Here is a 16,752-nt window from a genome sequence, read left to right as displayed (position 1 = left end):
ATTCAAGGTCTAGATGCTGAATTTGTAAAGCCCTGAACAACTTGGGGCCCAAATACTTGAAAGACTGCCTGCCCCTATATCTGCCAACCTGGACCTTGCAATCAGCCGAGGAGGCCCTTCTCATGGTCCCATTAGGGGATAGTGAGAGAAAGACACTAATGTTAATCTAATATTTCATGACTAATGATTTTATATTAACATTTTTAGTATTACTGCATCATTATTGTATGCAGGGCAATCTATAAATGAATAAAATAACTTAATATTTACAAGGGTAACTCTATTCTGTACAGCAGTGGCACCTAATAAAAATCCCTGCTTTAGTCATCTTCCACCAGATTATTGATTTGTGGCATACAGTTGGTTCGTAGAGATATAAGTGAAGTTAGAGGTTAGTCACAAATACGTTATATATTATTTTCTTGGTTGTATTCTCCCTGAAGTGAGTGAAATGTGTGAAATTTTCAAATTCTGCCCCCTTTAAACAAAACTTTTCACATAATGTAATTTGAATAAAACTTCAAACAGATGTACATTTATGGTTGTGAGCTATGCATTTAAGAGGGTGTGCATTTTTTGAAGGTTCTGGCCCTGGTCCATAGAGACTTGCACACAAACCTAACTAAACCTCATGTGAGGAACAGGGATATCTCTTCTAACATGTTGCCTGATTTAAGGTCTATGCAGGTCATCTTAAAAGGCGTGGGGTTTTTTTGGTTCCAAACTGTATTTTTATCTTTTGTGAACATATGAGAATTTAACTGATTAAAGAAATCATAGTTCACCAAACAAAATTTATTCACAGTTAAATTTGCATATGTTCACAAAAAGAAAAAAAATACAGTTCTGAAGCATAAACACATGACAGCCCTGGTTTTTATTGTGCTTATTTATTATTACATATAGCCTGCATTAACGTACAATTAGTGTATAAGGAACTAAGAGATTTAATTTAGCACATACTGAGGAATACCAATTACTAAATTGAGCATTAATGTCAATTTCTTTCTTCTTCTTCTTGGCCACCACAGGGTCCCAATAATTTATTTGAAATATTCCCATCTGTAAGACCTGGCATAAATGTTTGCTTTGTGTTTCTTATTTCAAATAGAATAAAAAAATTCCTTCAGTAGCACCTTAAAGACCAACTAAGTTTTTATTTTGGTATGAGCTTTCGTGTGCATGCACACTTCTTCAGATACAGTGAAATAGAAGTCCCCAGGCACTTATGTAGAGAAGGGGTGGGGAGGGGTGGGGATGGGGAGGGGAGATCACTCAGAAGGGTGGTGGAAGTGGGTAATTGACTGACTGATAGCTGTTGATGACCGAAAATGACTGCAAATGGTTTTGCATGAAAAAGCAAGGGTTGAGATGGCTGAAGATCGCTTATCATGTATAATGAGATAAGAATCCGATATCTCTGTTCAAACCAGGTCCCTCCATTGTTTTGAGCTTGGTGATAAGTTGTAATTCAGCAACTTCTCTTTCCAGTCTATTTCTGAAATTCTTTTGTAGTAAGACAGCTACTTTGAGATCTTGTATAGAATGTCCTGGGAGATTGAAGTGTTCTCCTACTGGTTTTTCTGTCTTCTGGTTCCTGATGTCAGATTTATGTCCATTTATCCTTTGGTGTAGGGTTTGGCCTGTTTGTCCAATATAGAGAGCTGAAGGGCACTGTTGGCATTTGATGGCATACACAATGTTAGAAGATGAGCAATTAAATAGTCCTGAGATGGTATGTTGGATGTTGTTGGGGCCAGTAATGATGTTGTCCGGGTGTATGTGGCAGCAAAGTTGGCATCTGGGTTTATTGCAGGCTCTGGTACCAGTGTCCATGTTAAGTCTGGTGGTTGTATTATTGTGGGTGAGGAGTTGTTTAAGATTGGGTGGCTGTCTGTAGGCAATGAAAGGTCTTCCTCCCAGAGCTTGAGAAAGGGAGCTGTCATTGTCCAGGAGAGGCTGTAGATCTCTGATGATGCGTTGTACTGTTTTAACTTGGGAGCTGTATGTGATGACTAGTGGTGTTCTGTTATTTTCTTTTTTGGGTCTGTCTTGCAGCAGGTTCTCTCTAGGTATCAGTCTGGCTCTGTTGATCTGTTGTTTAACTTCATCAGGTGGATATTTTAGTTCTAAAAAGGTTTGCTGTAGATCTCTTAGGTGAGATTCTCTGTCTGTAGAGTTGGAACAGATGCGGTTGTAACGTAGGGCCTGGCTGTATACGATGGATTGTTTGGTATGTTTGGGATGGTAGCTAGAAGCATGTAGATATGTTTGTCGGTCAGTTGGTTTTCTGTATAAGGTGGTGTCTATACGTCCATCCTGTATTTTTATAGTAGTGTCCAAAAAATGTATTTCTTGCATAGATTGGTTCATTGTTAGGTTGATGGTGGGGTGAAAGTCATTGAATGTCTGGTGGAAGGTTTCCAGGGTCTGTTGTCCATGTGTCCAGATAATAAAAATATCGTCAATGTATCGCAGGTACAAGAGAGGTTTGAGTGGGTAGGAGTTTAGGAAACGTTGTTCTAAATCTGCCATGAAGATGTTGGCATACTGTGGGGCCATACACAGTATGTTGGCATACTGTGGGGCCATACTGTGGGACCTATTATTTCAAATAGGTCATTGTTAAGCTAACACTTTCTTAAACTTGTTTTACAGGCTAGAGAGCTTCAGACCCTCCATAACTTGCGCAGACTCTTTGTTCAAGACCTCACCACCAGAGTGAAAAAAGTAAGTTGAGATATTGTGAGAGGCAATAATTGTGCAAAAATCTTCTTTTCCTAGGCTTACATATATGTATGTGTGTATGTATGTACAGCGGGTGGCACTGTGGGTTAAACCACAGAGCCTAGGGCTTGCCGATCAGAAGGTTGACGGTTCGAATCCCCACGACGGAGTGAGCTCCTGTTGCTTGGTCCCAGCTCCTGCCAACCTAGAAGTTCGAAAGCACGTCAAAGTGCAAGTAGATAAATAGGTACCACTCCGGTGGGTAGGTAAATGGCATTTCTGTGTGCTGCTCAGAAGTGGCTTTGTCATGCTGGCCACATGACCTGGAAGCTGTACGCTGGCTCCCTCGGCCAATAACATGAGATGAGCGCCGCAACCCCAGAGTCAGTCATGACTGGAACTAATGGTCAGGGGTCCCTTTACCTTTACCTTTATGTACACGCTTAGCACTCTAGCAGTAATACAGGCACCTTGCAGTGCAGTGCCTGTGCACCTTGGCTGTGTTTAAATACTTGCAAACAGACATGCAGCTATATTAATGGGCTATGCCAGGGGTTCCCAAACTACAGTTCTAAGGACCACCAGTGGCCTTCATTTAAGGGGTCCATGGCATATGTGTAATCATACAATTACAAATTATACAGCATCTAGCACAGTGCATTACAATTGCCACAACAAGCAGAAGTGGTCTGCCAAGACCCTTGGCGATTTTCAAGTGCTCTCTGGGGGGGGGGGGGGGGAGTTAGGGAACTACTGGATATTGCCATTAACAATCCATTCGAAAGGAAGCCTCACTGGGAAGATCAGCAGTAGAAACCATGATATTCATAGCAGCGTTTGCCAGTTATGATGATATAAATCAGTTATGCCTAAGCTTCCTTCCAAAGACTATCAGAGGCCCATATCATGCTTTTGAGTAATTTTTGATGTTATGATGTGTCAGGGAGGTTGCTGGCTACCCTCGAGCAACGACACTCCAAACCATATTGTCTTTAATACTTTTATTGTGAAAGTTATTTACAGTGCAAGAGCTTCATGCAAACATGTCTACTCAGTACTATCAGATTCTCCCAATGGCGCTTTTCGGCTCCTCCCCCAGCAGAGTAGTTCGGGGACCCCAAATCTCCGCCCCCTGCGTTTGCGAGCCGCTGATTGCCTCAGTTCCGGGGTGAATTTGAAAGGACGCCCCTCTGCTGTTTCCCCGCTAGAACTCTCTGCTGGCCCCTCCTCCCTTGCTGGTATCACAGGCTGCAGGTTCTTGAATGCTGCCTGAGCCCTGGCCCGCTCCGCTCATTTCCTCCTTCCCGTCTCCTGTCCCTCCGCTGTTGTCAGAGCCGTTCGAAGAGCTGGATTTGATGAGGGGTGGCTGTTCCCTGTAAACCCACCCCCTTACATGTTGAAAATAAGAAAATGCATTTCTAGGGTAAACTGTGATGAACATTGAAGTTTCTCTCCTTTTGAGAGGGGTAAAGGTAAAGGGTTGTCGCATAAAGGAGGGGGTGCCCTTGTTTGTTGCTGGAGAGGCCTCCTGCAAGGGCTCACAGAGGCATGACCTAAGCACAATTATCTCCTCACTTTCATTTTAATATTTGGGGACTGTGGTTTGTTGTGGTGTCGCCTTAAACCATGGTTGTTTATAACTTAACAATGTTTAAACAAAATAAAATAAAAATTCCTTCCAGCAGCACCTTAAAGACCAACTAAGTTTTTATTTTGGTATGAGGTATCTGTAGAAGTGTGAATGCACACGAAAGCTCATACTAAAATAAAAAATTAGTTGGTCTTTAAGGTGCTGCTGGAAGGATTTTTTTTATTTTGTTTCGACTACGTCAGACCAACACGGCTACCTACCTGTAACTTAACAATGTTTAGTTTTTTTGTTTCGAAATCTCTATTAATAAGCCAGTCAGACTGAAATGCATTGTTTCAGCTTTAGCTTCAATACCAGGCACACTGTTGAAGTTCACATTGGTCTCTAATGCTTCTAAGGAAGGACTTGTGCACAGTTTCAGAGCTTTTCAGTCACTATTTATTCATTTTATTCAGAGGCTTGGTTTGAATTTGGCTTTTTGTCTTCACAGAGTGTTGAACTAGACAGTGACGATGGAGGTGGAAGTGCTGCTCAGAAGCAGAAAATCTCCTTTCTGGAAAACAACCTGGAACAACTTACAAAGGTTCACAAGCAGGTGAGATAATTGTGGTGTTGTTCATTACCATTCTTACCCCTACCTCCAAGCCCAGGGGTTGGGGGGGGGAGAGAGGAAATCATAACCCAGTCAACTTTGTGGGCTTTCTGTGGTCTTTTTTGGTCACAGAATACAGCTCCTCTGACTGATAAAACAAAAAAACCATATGATGATTATATATATATTGAAACTTAATTTATGAAAAACCACATAGTGACTGACAATATCCATGCATCATGATAAACCACAGTTAATCGTTTACTGAAAATGCACCAGCTGTGCCCACTTCCTCCCTCCCTCCTAGCATGATGGTGGTGGGGAGAAACCACAATCCATGGCTTTGTGTTACATCTAAACTCCAAATTGTGATCATTAAGCCAAGAACAGACTTTAGCTGCAGGTCGTGGTTTGTTTGGAGCCACAATCTCCACTTCAGACATAATGCCAAGCCAGGTTTCTTTGTTTCTTCCTCACACTCATTGGGAAGAATGAAGTAGGCAGAATCAATGTGCTCATGGTAAGCCATTAACCATAGTTTACCATGGTTTGTGAAGTAGGTCAAAGATTTTAAATGGCTAGCTAAGATTTACTTCATGTTGGTTTAATCTCCACTTTGTATCATTAAATTAATTGAAGTTGCTGTTAGAAATTTAATTTAGAAGCACCCCTCATCCTGCTGAGAAATCACAAAATAAAAATTCAACATGGCAAAAAGTTAATTAATAGTAGTTGTATCAGACCATTGGGCTGCATGTGGCTTCAGCACTCAGCATTTCAATAACATATCAGGAATATGTTATTACAAAATCCAATGGCAGTTATGACTACCATGGACTGCCATCTGTCCAGATTTTAATTTGCTCTGAACTAATTTTAAGATGTATTTTAATTAATTGATTGCCCATTTTTATGTTCTTATGTTCTTTGTATACTGTGTTAGTTTTATGATGTTAGCCGCCCTGAGCCCGGCTCTGGCCGGGGAGGGTGGGGTACAAATAAAAAATGTATTATTATTATTATTATTATTATTATTACTGTTTATGAATATGAAATCTCCCTGACCTTGTTCATGGGAAAAAAAATCTCAACTTCGCTTTTGTAGTACCATGTATACTTACTAGGAGTAAGCCCTACTGAATAATAACTAACTAACTAACTAACTAACTAACTAACTAACTAACTAACTTAATATTCATTCTCCACCCATCTGGCTGGGTTTCCCCAGCACAAGGACTTGCTTTCATGTAAATAAATATGGGGGTTGGACTAATGCACTCTTTTGCATGAAGAAAAAAACAACAACCACTAAACTGTTGTACTGAGTTTACTTGGACGTGGGATTTTCCTGACCCTCAACATCTCAGTTCAAAGAAGGGCTTCAATAGGGGGCCAGGGAGATTTTGCCTTTAGTTAAACATGGTATGTACGTGGCAGTTCACACCCTTACCTTTCTCATGTGGATGACAAGCTGTGGCAGAAGGTGGTCTATGCCAAAGGTTTCTCTCCAGAAATACCATCTGTAAAGGCTCTGTGACTTTCTCTATTTCTTTTACTTTAAAAATATCAGTGACTATTTTGTACTGCACACTATCCATAATCAGATCTCTGTGTTAATCTTTCACAGCTGGTACGTGATAATGCAGATCTTCGTTGCGAGCTTCCTAAGCTGGAAAAACGACTCCGAGCTACGGCAGAGAGAGTTAAGGCCTTGGAGAGTGCTCTGAAGGAAGCCAAGGAGAATGCCATGCGAGACCGGAAACGATACCAGCAGGAAGTAGACCGCATTAAAGAGGCTGTAAGAGCCAAGAACATGGCGAGGAGAGCACACTCTGCTCAGATTGGTATGTATTCTGGCTCAAGAGGATTAGAGATAAAGGGTTATTAGAATATTGCAGTGCCTCCAGTGGACATTGTGGATTTCTTGTCTTCTCCACCATTTTTAGAATCGTGTGTGCAGTGGTACCTCGGTTTACAAACTTAATCTGTTCTGGAAGTCCGTTCTTAAACCGAAACCATTTTTAAACTGAGGTGCACTTTCCCTAATGAGTTCTCCCTCCGCCGGTGCCCTTCCACTTTTCGGATTCCGTTCTTAGACCAAGGTGAAGTTCACAAACCAGGACACTACTTCTGGTTTTGCGGAGTTTGGAAACCGAATCATTTGTAAACAGGACTGTTCTTAAACTGAGGTCCCACTGTATTGCTGTTTTAGGTATTGCTCTCTCTGTGTTAGCTATTTGGGCTTTCCACAGAACACAAAAAAATATGAAGCTTGTATAAAGCCTGTTTTTCACCCCCCTGACTTTGATTTGCCTCTTTGCAGCCAAGCCTATACGCCCTGGTCATTATCCAGCATCTTCTCCAACAGCCATCCATGCCATTCGAGGAGGAGGAGGGTATTACCAGAACATGAAATAAACACCAGGTGAGCTCATGGTGATCGGCTATTAAGTTTTCAAGATGTGATTATTTGTGAGGCGCTCACTCTGCCAGTTTCCAAATTCTCACCTGCAGAAAAATTGAGGTGGGCCAGGTTAGGTCCTTTGTATAGGTTGGTAGCTGATGTCACTATATTGAAAATTGCTTGGATTATAAAAGCATGGCGGTTTTTGTTGTATGAAGAAAGATCAGTAAAGCAACAGTAGAAGTCCTGAGATGCAGGGAGGGGAAACCTTTAACCTTCCAGATGTTGCACTACAAATCTCATGATTTGTGGTCCGCCCTGAGATCTTATGATAAAGGACAATATATGTCTAATAATAAATAATATTATTATGATAATGATGATCAATGGTCAGGGCTGATTCTTCTCTTGGCTCAGAAGCTTTCCTTTGCTTTAATTGCATGTAGTGTTTCTGTGATAATGCCTATAGGAAAACATGCATGGGTGCTGTTTCAAGCCAGCTTATATTATAACTGTTAACGCATGTAGTACATCATGCCTGACCATTTTTGATAGATTTTTCTTTTTGGCTGCTGTTCTCTAATAATTTTACTATTAGATTCAGCCCCCTACCCACAGTAACAGGAATCTAGCAATTCAAGTAAACATACTTGAGGCAACAGGAATTTCTTTCTAAAATCTATATATTCTCCTTGATAGCATGGTCATCTTTTTTCTAAACAGTTTAACCCCTCTCCCTGCATGGTATGATTTTTTTTTGTTTAAAAAACCAGTATGAAGTTCCTAAATATCAGTTATATCACATTTCATTCCTCAATGTTTTTAACATTTCCTTAGGCAAGCAGCTAAATATAAAAGGATTCTGGAAAGTAATGGCAACTTGCCAGCTTTTTCCAACCATTTCCCCCCATGTGTTTATTTTCTGAAGCTTCCTTGTGAACAACTGCATGGTTCTATCACATACCGTAGTCTGAAAGGGACTCTGGCTGAAGACTAGCTGTATGTGGGTATTTTTAATAGCTTTGTTTCTTTAGGCATCAAATATTCATGGATAAAGTGCCACTTTTGTTGCACACATTGCATGTCATACCTGTTTGCAAACCATCTGCTATATCAAATTTTGGCTTTATTCCCCATGGCCATTTTTTTGCTGCTGGTGTTTCCTTAGAAGTGGAGCTCTTTTCCCTTCCATGGACAAATAATTCAGCGGTTTTTTTTCATGTGGTCTAAAGGATAGGATTGTGGGGTTGTTTATTTGCCTCACCAATAATTTAACCTGAACTTGTTCTGCACTCTGAGAAACAAAACAAAACAAAGCATATACAATAGTATCTGCAATAAAAGCTTTGCAAGCAGTCCAACAAGAATCACTGCAAGAGCCTTTCAGGATGAAAGAAAATGAACGCATGTGTGTTTTGTACACCTTTAAAGAGACATCGTGTATGGAAGTAAGAACTCTGTCAAAGGCATATCTTCAGAGAAAGAACAGGAACCTCAAAGCAAAAAATAATGATGATAGTCCTGACTGTATTGAATTAAAGCTGAAAGACATGGAAGAAAACCACACAGTAGCCAACAATAGTAGTAAAAGGCACAAAAGAAATGCAGATGTTTTACATGTGACAAGCTACAAAGATACTTGGACAGTAGCCTTTAGCACTCTGAATAATAATAATAATAATAATAGGCTTGCTTCTAAATCCTCTTTGAAATCTATGCACATGAAGTATGCATGCTGAAGGAGATTCCATAATATGGAAGAGAAAAATGATGCAAACAAACAAGCTGATGCTAACAATTGGTGCTCTGCTTCTTAACACCCAAAATGCTACAAAAGAGTCTTGTTCAAATAGCACTGGTAGGTGGAGGGACTGGTAGTGATCTTTTACATCTGTAATTCTCACCTTCCAGGTAGCAAGGCAGAGACACAATTCTTTTTCCAAGGCTACCAATGAGCATCATTACTGAGGAGTGGGTTTGCAACCAAACTTGTACCAGTTCCAAGAGTCTAATATACTCTTCGCCACACTAGTGTGCCTGTCGGTTTCTGAGCACAATCCAAAATACCTTCACAGTGTGAAATAGTTTAGGATCCAGTAGATGCTTAAGCTGTTGCTTTCTCCCATAAAGCCTTAAGTAAATCTTGCTCCATGCGTCGTCATCTCCATGGTGCCATAACTTTTGTGAAATCCTCTCTGCAAAAAGTTCAGCCAGATGTAGACTATGGAATTTCTCCTAAAAGTAATAAAAGTGCACTTGTTCTGCCCAGCCTTTGCCCAAACTCAGCACTTCATGGTGGACTTTCGCTGTTGCTGGGGTCTTTTGTTTGATTCTTTTCCAGTTGCCTAGCTTGTGGCTGAACTTTTATTGAAATGTTAGATTGTCTGATAGTGTGGCACCCGCCCTGTGGAACGCCCTCTCATCAGATCTCAAAACGGGTAAACAACTAAATAAATTTCCGAAGGCATCTGAAGGCAGTCTTGTATTGGGAAGTTTTTTGAGTGGGACGTTTTGCTGTGTTTTTATTATGTTGGAAGCCGCCCAGAGTGGCTGGGGCAACCCACTCAGATGGGTGGGGTATAAGAGGAGGAGGAGGAGGAGGAGGAGGAGGAGGAGGAGGAGGAGGAGGAGGAGGAGGAGGAGGAGGAGGAGGAGGCATCCCTTTGATGTTCATGGAAGTATGATGCCTCTGCAAACAGCAGAACTGGATATATGATTTTTTTGCTGATTTCCCTCTCTTCCATTAGTGGAAGTTTCCATTGGATCAAAAGCCCTTCCGTGACTACAAAGTTGGGTTCTATCCATAGGGCAGGGTTCAGCTAAGGAGTCCCATCAGTGGAGTCCTGTGCAAACAAGTTTTCCCCGTTCTCCTCCCCTTGCATGCCCCTCAACAACTCTGAATTTGACAGAGGGGGATTGGGAGAACTCCTGGAACAGTGATGGAAGGAGAGGAGGTTTTGGGGTTTTTTAAATAATAAAAAACAGAGAACTATGAAAAGGCAATTCATTCACTACCTCACTTTTGACTCTTATCTGGTGCTTCTGATTTCAGATTAACCTAAGCACTGTTTATGTTATGCAGCATTGCACCATTGAGATGTGTATCCTGTATATTATTTTAAGTGTTCCTAATGAAAGTTCATCATGCAATGTTGCTTTTCTTAGGGTATAGGACTAACAAATGTCGGCATGTTTCTCTTGCAGATAAAATTGCAGGCTCCACTTCGCACGTGAAAAATCATCAGCAGTTCACTAGTTCCTTTCCCTTTTGGACTGGATCTGTACTTCTGTTCATTGTACTCATTCTATAGCCTTCTGCAGTGCACCGGTTTCAAATATTTTTTCGGCTTTGTAGAATCTCCATGTGCACAGAAGTGTGACCAACCTGGCTTTTCTTCTGAAACCATGTACAGTGTATCTAACACACGCACTTAAGCTAACGGTAGGAGTTTGCTGCTCGATCTCTTTCACTGACTGACTGCATTTTTGACCCTGTTGTGCCAGTTACTTTGGGGCTTTCATGCTGGCACTGATGCTTTTTTTGTTCTGTTTCAAGTACTTTGGTGCATCACTAAAATGCTGGTACCTGGCATCAAAGAATTAACAATTCAACAACCAAGTGCCATCAAAAGCAGGTGATTGTGCTCCATCTTTCTGATTTCCTGTAAAATATGCATATTATTTTATATTTTTAGAAGATGACAGTGTGCAGTTATATTTTTTTTGTTTTTAACCTAACATGCTTTCAAAAAGTACAGCTCTGCAATTTAGCATTTTTAATATCCTGGTGAAATCTTTAAACTTGTATTTAAAATGGGAGAGAACACAGAATCATTAGTACACTTATTCAGTAGAGATCAAACTCTAAGGATGTAGAGCAGGCATAGGCAAACTCCAGCCCTCCAGATGTTTGGGACTACAATTCCCATCATCCCTGACCACTGGTCCTGTTAGCTAGGGATCATGGGAACTGTAGTCCCAAACATCTGGAGGGCCGGAGTTTGCCTATGCCTGATGTAGAGATATGTGTTAGTGTAGCTCTAGAATCTCTTGAAATTCAATGATCACATGGGCACATCATACTCTCAAAATGTCGCATTAGATCTGCCTTGTAATAACACATTGGTCAGGTTTTCTGACAGCCATGTGAAAGCATGGTTTTGGTTCAAACGAAATTGAAAGATACATTTACAAAAGCAGCTGAAACCATTGCCATCCTCTTCCTAACTCAATTTCTTCATGATTTTGAGAAGCCAGAAATAAGAGATAAATTATCTGCTGTACTGAAAGGAAGATTCTCTTCAGGGTTTTGAGGGAGAATAGGTTTGCATGCTTAGTTTGCAGTGCAACAAAAAAAGAAAAATGATGGAAGATAATCTTTTTGTTTAAAATGAAATAAGATGAAATAAGATAACAGTATATGCTGGAAATGAACAATATGCAAGTCTGCCCTAGGGATAGTATAGATTTATAGCTTACTCACCATTAGTGAGATAGACTTCTTTTTTCCAGTCTTTCTTAATGACCTATGTAGGGTGTCAGATTTTATTTCTAGTGGAAATCAAACATAGCCATAGGAAATGTTAGATAGGCAGACAGGTGTTAAATCTGTAGCTTAATATGTCTGTTGTGTTTCTTTCATGTAGTATATATATAGACACATAATGCATCTACAACCATGCACATTAAAATGTATTGTCCTGAAAGACTATTTCAAAATGACTGAATTAGGAGTTTACACTCATTCAGTCCTGTCTGCTGCTGTGGCATTTTTTATTTTATTTTTTTAATTAAGGGTAAGTTTGGGGGCTTCTGAATGTTTTTGGCTTATAGACATATTTTAAAAAGCTAACTCATATAAACTCTAAAGCCTTTGGAAAGATTGTGAATTGACCTCAGACATTTTGTCCTGATGTTGCTTTAGAAGCTCTCAAACTTCGCAAAGATATCCAGGTTTTGCTTAATTTATTAAGGGTTGCACTATTTGTGTGGGAGAGACTTTTTTGTAACATATTTAATGAAATATTGAATCTTTTGCATTTAATTTATTTTGTTACATTTTTTTAAATATTAAAAAACCCTTTTTGTTTCCAAATACACATGTATTAAACACTGCCAACACACTGAAGGGTAAAGTTGCCATATCTGAACCCTATTTCTGGGAGTAATGTGGCCAAGATGTTTATATATAGGTGAACTCTGTATTCCAAATAAAGGTACCAAGAGGTCTCCTGCTATTTCTGTTGTTTAAACTTACTGCCAGCCCATATGCCATAACTCCAACAAGGATGCTTGAAGCAGTTTCTGAGTGGCAACTACTCCAAAAGGTGGTCATAATATTTACAAAGGTTTTACCTGGTGAATCAGGTTTATTTGTGGCCCTCTGGATGGTAGTCTAGCCATAGGGTCCCCATCCCTGCTATGTGCAGTGGGAATGATCCACGTGGGAAATGCCTCAAAATAACACGAGTAGCATCTGCCATTCAGATATTTTCTCAAGCCGTGTGTGGGCTATCATATCCTATAGATCAGTTCTACATGTACATCGTTTACAAAGTATTTTTTTTTAATGTGTAGCTTTTGTGTAGCTGAACTGTCCCCTCCCCCCCCGATTGATAACATATAGTTTTGTGTAAGTAAAAGTTTATGCTTATCATGAATGTAATCCATTAAGCATTATACCTGTGCAATTACCATTAGAATTAATGAAAATTGTGTGCCGTGCGTACCCAAGCACTTTCGTAACAGAGAGCTTTAGCTGTTCTGCACAAGTGTGTGTCTATCTTGAGCATCATGGAAAAGTAACTTTTGATGCCTTTATAAGGACAGTGTTCCTGGTACCTTTTAGGAACAGCTAGTTGCTGATCAGCCAGTCAGTTCATCTAGCACAAACCCCTTAACGGAGGCGTCAGAACTAACTAGTCCATTCTGATTCAGAGATGGCAGATTCTCCTCTGAAATGCTAAAAAGGCACATCTTAGAGTTGACTTTTTAAAGTGTCCACAAATTTTCATCTTGTTTCTGTGGCACTGCAATTTTCTTTTGCTGCTAAAGTTACTTTTTTGTTGAAGAGTTAATAGATCTAGTTTCGGTACCTATTAGTAGGTCTTTTAGAATACAATTTTTTACCATATTTTTTGGGCAGCAACATTGACATTTCATCACTGATAGTCATTTGTGTTTGCTTTTTCGTTTTCAGATTCAAAATCGTTTCTTTCAGCCTATTTAAATTAAGTATTGCATCTAATATTTGACACGTTATAAACCATACGATATGGAATTTCCTTGTTAGTGATTTCAATTGTACCTTTTTCTACTGTCAAATTTCTCATTTTTCTAAGCAGTTGTTATCAGATGCACTTTGTATTTTATTTAGTCCTAACCCTTTTAACCTCGCTGAGACAAATAAGAAAGCTTGTGATGATATTTGCTAAGTGTGTATTTTGCCAAGCAAAGGTGAGAGGGGATTATCCTGAATCTAGTAGAAACCAGAAGCATTTAAGCTATACAGTACTAGTATCTTAAATGCAGCTGAATTTTTGGAAACATTTCTGTATACATACCTCAGTGAGTGGAAAAACTACTTGAAAATGTAAAACAACAACTTCAAAATTGATCTCTAGAAACACGTACTTTTTAAAAAAGAAAGAAAAAGAAACACACACATGTGAAAACTCAACCTTTGAGTGTTGTATATGAAATGGGCAGTAATAATAATAATAATAATAATAATAATAATAATAATAATAATAATAATAAATTTATTTATACCCTGGCCATCTGGCTAGGTTTCCCCCAGGCCTTGGTCTTGGGAATGTATCACCCATGACTTTTCCCATTTCTGAAGGTTCTATCTGTGTGTGTCGCCCATGCAAGACATGTTGAATAAGAGATTATACAGCAACTGTACAATCTGTTGCCGATGGAATTGAACACTATGCCTTTGTACGCTTTGGAGGCAAGCAGAATACAAAAATGTTTTTTATTCAGTAACCATTCTCATCAGAATTGTGCAACTACACCTACAAGGATGATTTGCTCCGTTCTGTTCACAATTAGAGCTTTATTTAATGCCTTTATGAAGTTCAAAACACATTGGACAAATGTCTGTTTTAAACACCCGGACAAAAGGATTGCCACTTCCAAGTTTGCATCTTACTCCTAAATACTTCTGTCTCTCTCATTTCTGAAACACTTTAAATCAGGGGTCCCAAAACTAAGGCCTGGGGGCCGGATGCGGCCCAATCACCTTCTAAATCCGGCCCACGGACGGTCCGGGAATCAGCATGTTTTTACATGAGTAGAATGTGTCCTTTTATTTAAAATGCACCTCTGGGTTATTTGTGAGGCCTGCCTGGTGTTTTTACATGAGTAGAATGTGTGCTTTTATTTAAAATGCATCTCTGGATTATTTGTGGGGTATAGGAATTCGTTCATATATTTTTTTCAAAATATAGTCCGGCCCCCCACAAGGTCTGAGGGACAGTGGACCGGCCCCCTGCTGAAAAAGTTTGCTGACCCCTGCTTTAAATAGTGGAAGATGTGAAAGAACAATAGGGATCTAGGCATTCTGTAGAAGTATACATGTCTAGTTTGTAAAGTGTGTAATGTGTACTCCAGATGTGTATTCTCTGGGATCTATGTATCTGTACAGTAGCTTGTTTTAGGGGAAAAAAAGTAAAATGTGGATACTTTTCTGATTACAATCTGGGGGGAAATTGCCACTATTATAAAATACGCTGTAATGACTCAAGCTCTGTAACAGCAGACCTGAATCTCCTCAACCATTCCCATAGATAAGTCTTTTGATCTTGGTTCTAAAAATACTATCTATTAAAATGTATGGATACACTGGCAGACTGCATGATGTATCATCCAAAAACTGTTAAAAAGTGGAAATAAAATCGAAGTAAACTTTATCTTGCAAGTAGCATTTGTGGCCTATATTTATCTGTGGTTGCAATTTCACCCTGTTCTGTGTTTACAGACAGCTTTTCCGAGGTCAGATCTTTTTGCTACAGTTAAAAATAATAAACACTTCAAATAAAGGGTTCTTGTTGCATGCTGTGGGAGCAAACCTGTTCACCAGTCCAAGCTGGAAGCCTACTGATTGATAAGCCCAGCCCAGCATGTAACTTGAAGGTTTTGGGTTTGCATTGCAGATTTCATGCCTGGTAGGACCAACCGGACTTCAACTCTGAAGACAGGCCACTGGAGAGAGAGAGTTTGGAACCTGCACAGAGCCCCTATTTTCAGCAAAAGCCCTTCGTGTTGCGCACGCGGGGGGGGGGGGAACAGCTAACCAGATGAGATCTGTCTCCCCGAGAGGAGATAATTGAATGCAGCCCATTTGGTATTTATTGTTATTATTTGTTGTCGCTCGTAGCATGACGACTTCTCAGTCAGCAAGGCACACACAGTTCCCTTCCAGTCCTTCTCTTTTGATCAGAACAGAGTAGTAAACTGTGTTTGCACAAAGGGTTGGGGGTTTATAAAGATGTCAGAAATGGGGAGAACCGTGTTTGGCAAGTTGCAGACTCAACCACAATCCCCTTCCCCTGTATGAAGCTCCCCTTTATAAAGAGTCAGACCATTGGCCCATCCAGCCCAGTTCTTTCTACAGTGACTGGAAGCAAGCCTCCAAGCTTTCAAGTGGAGGGAGGCCTTTTCTATACAAACTCGGATAGGGATGGTTGAAGAGCCTGTGCTTCCTCTGGGAAACTTCCATGCTTCTCCCTTGAAGAAGAGCCCTCCTATTGATTTATGCATTGTTATTACTTACTATGGGGATGCAGGTGGCGCTGTGGGTTAAACCACAGAGCCTAGGGCTTGCTGATCTGAAGGTCGGCGGTTCAAATCCCTGCGACGGGATGAGCTCCTGTTGCTCAGTCCCAGCTCCTGCCAACCTAGCAGTTCGAAAGCACGTCAAAGTGCAAGTAGATAAATAGGAACCGCTACAGTGGGAAGGTAAACGGCGTTTCCGTGTGCTGCTTTGGTTCGCCAGAAGCAGCTTTGTCATGCTGGCCACATGACCTGGAAGCTGTACGCCGGCTCCCTCGGCCAATAATGCGAGATGAGCGCGCAACCCCAGAGTCGGTCACGACTGGACCTAATGGTCAGGGGTCCCTTTACCTTATTACTAAAAAGGGTAAAGGTACCCCTGACCATTAGGTCCAGTCGTGATCGACTCTGGGGTTGCACGTTCATGACAAAGCTGCTTCTGGTGAACCAGAGCAGCACACGGAAACACCGTTTACCTTCCCGCTGTAGCGGTTCCTATTTATCTACTTGCATTTTGACGTGCTTTCGAAGTGCTTGGTTGGCAGCAGCTGGGACCAAGCAACGGGAGCTCACCCCGTCACAGAGATTTGAACCGCTGACCTTCTGATCAGCAAGCCCTAGGCTCAGTGGTTTAACCCACAGCGCCACCTGGGTCCC

General features: G+C 40.6%; 1 protein-coding gene across 1 annotated transcript in view; it reads left to right on the top strand.

Annotated features, from left to right (window-relative positions):
• KIF5C (kinesin family member 5C) overlaps nt 1-11,661 on the top strand; it is a 74,363-nt gene extending 62,702 nt beyond the window's left edge. The window contains exons 22-26 of the mRNA XM_035131291.3: nt 2,659-2,730; nt 4,809-4,913; nt 6,538-6,754; nt 7,234-7,335; nt 10,519-11,661. Coding sequence (XP_034987182.3) covers nt 2,659-2,730; nt 4,809-4,913; nt 6,538-6,754; nt 7,234-7,328 — 489 coding nt within the window. The 3' untranslated portion in view covers nt 7,329-7,335; nt 10,519-11,661. The remainder of the gene's footprint in view (nt 1-2,658; nt 2,731-4,808; nt 4,914-6,537; nt 6,755-7,233; nt 7,336-10,518) is intronic.
• Nucleotides 11,662-16,752: the final 5,091 nt, after the last annotated feature.

Source organism: Zootoca vivipara, chromosome 1 (assembly GCF_965207765.1).
Source record: "Zootoca vivipara chromosome 1, rZooViv2.hap1.1, whole genome shotgun sequence".
Lineage (NCBI taxonomy): Eukaryota > Metazoa > Chordata > Lepidosauria > Squamata > Lacertidae > Zootoca > Zootoca vivipara.
The sequence above is the reverse complement of the archived record's forward strand: the minus strand, read 5'-3'. Positions and strand labels throughout refer to the sequence as shown.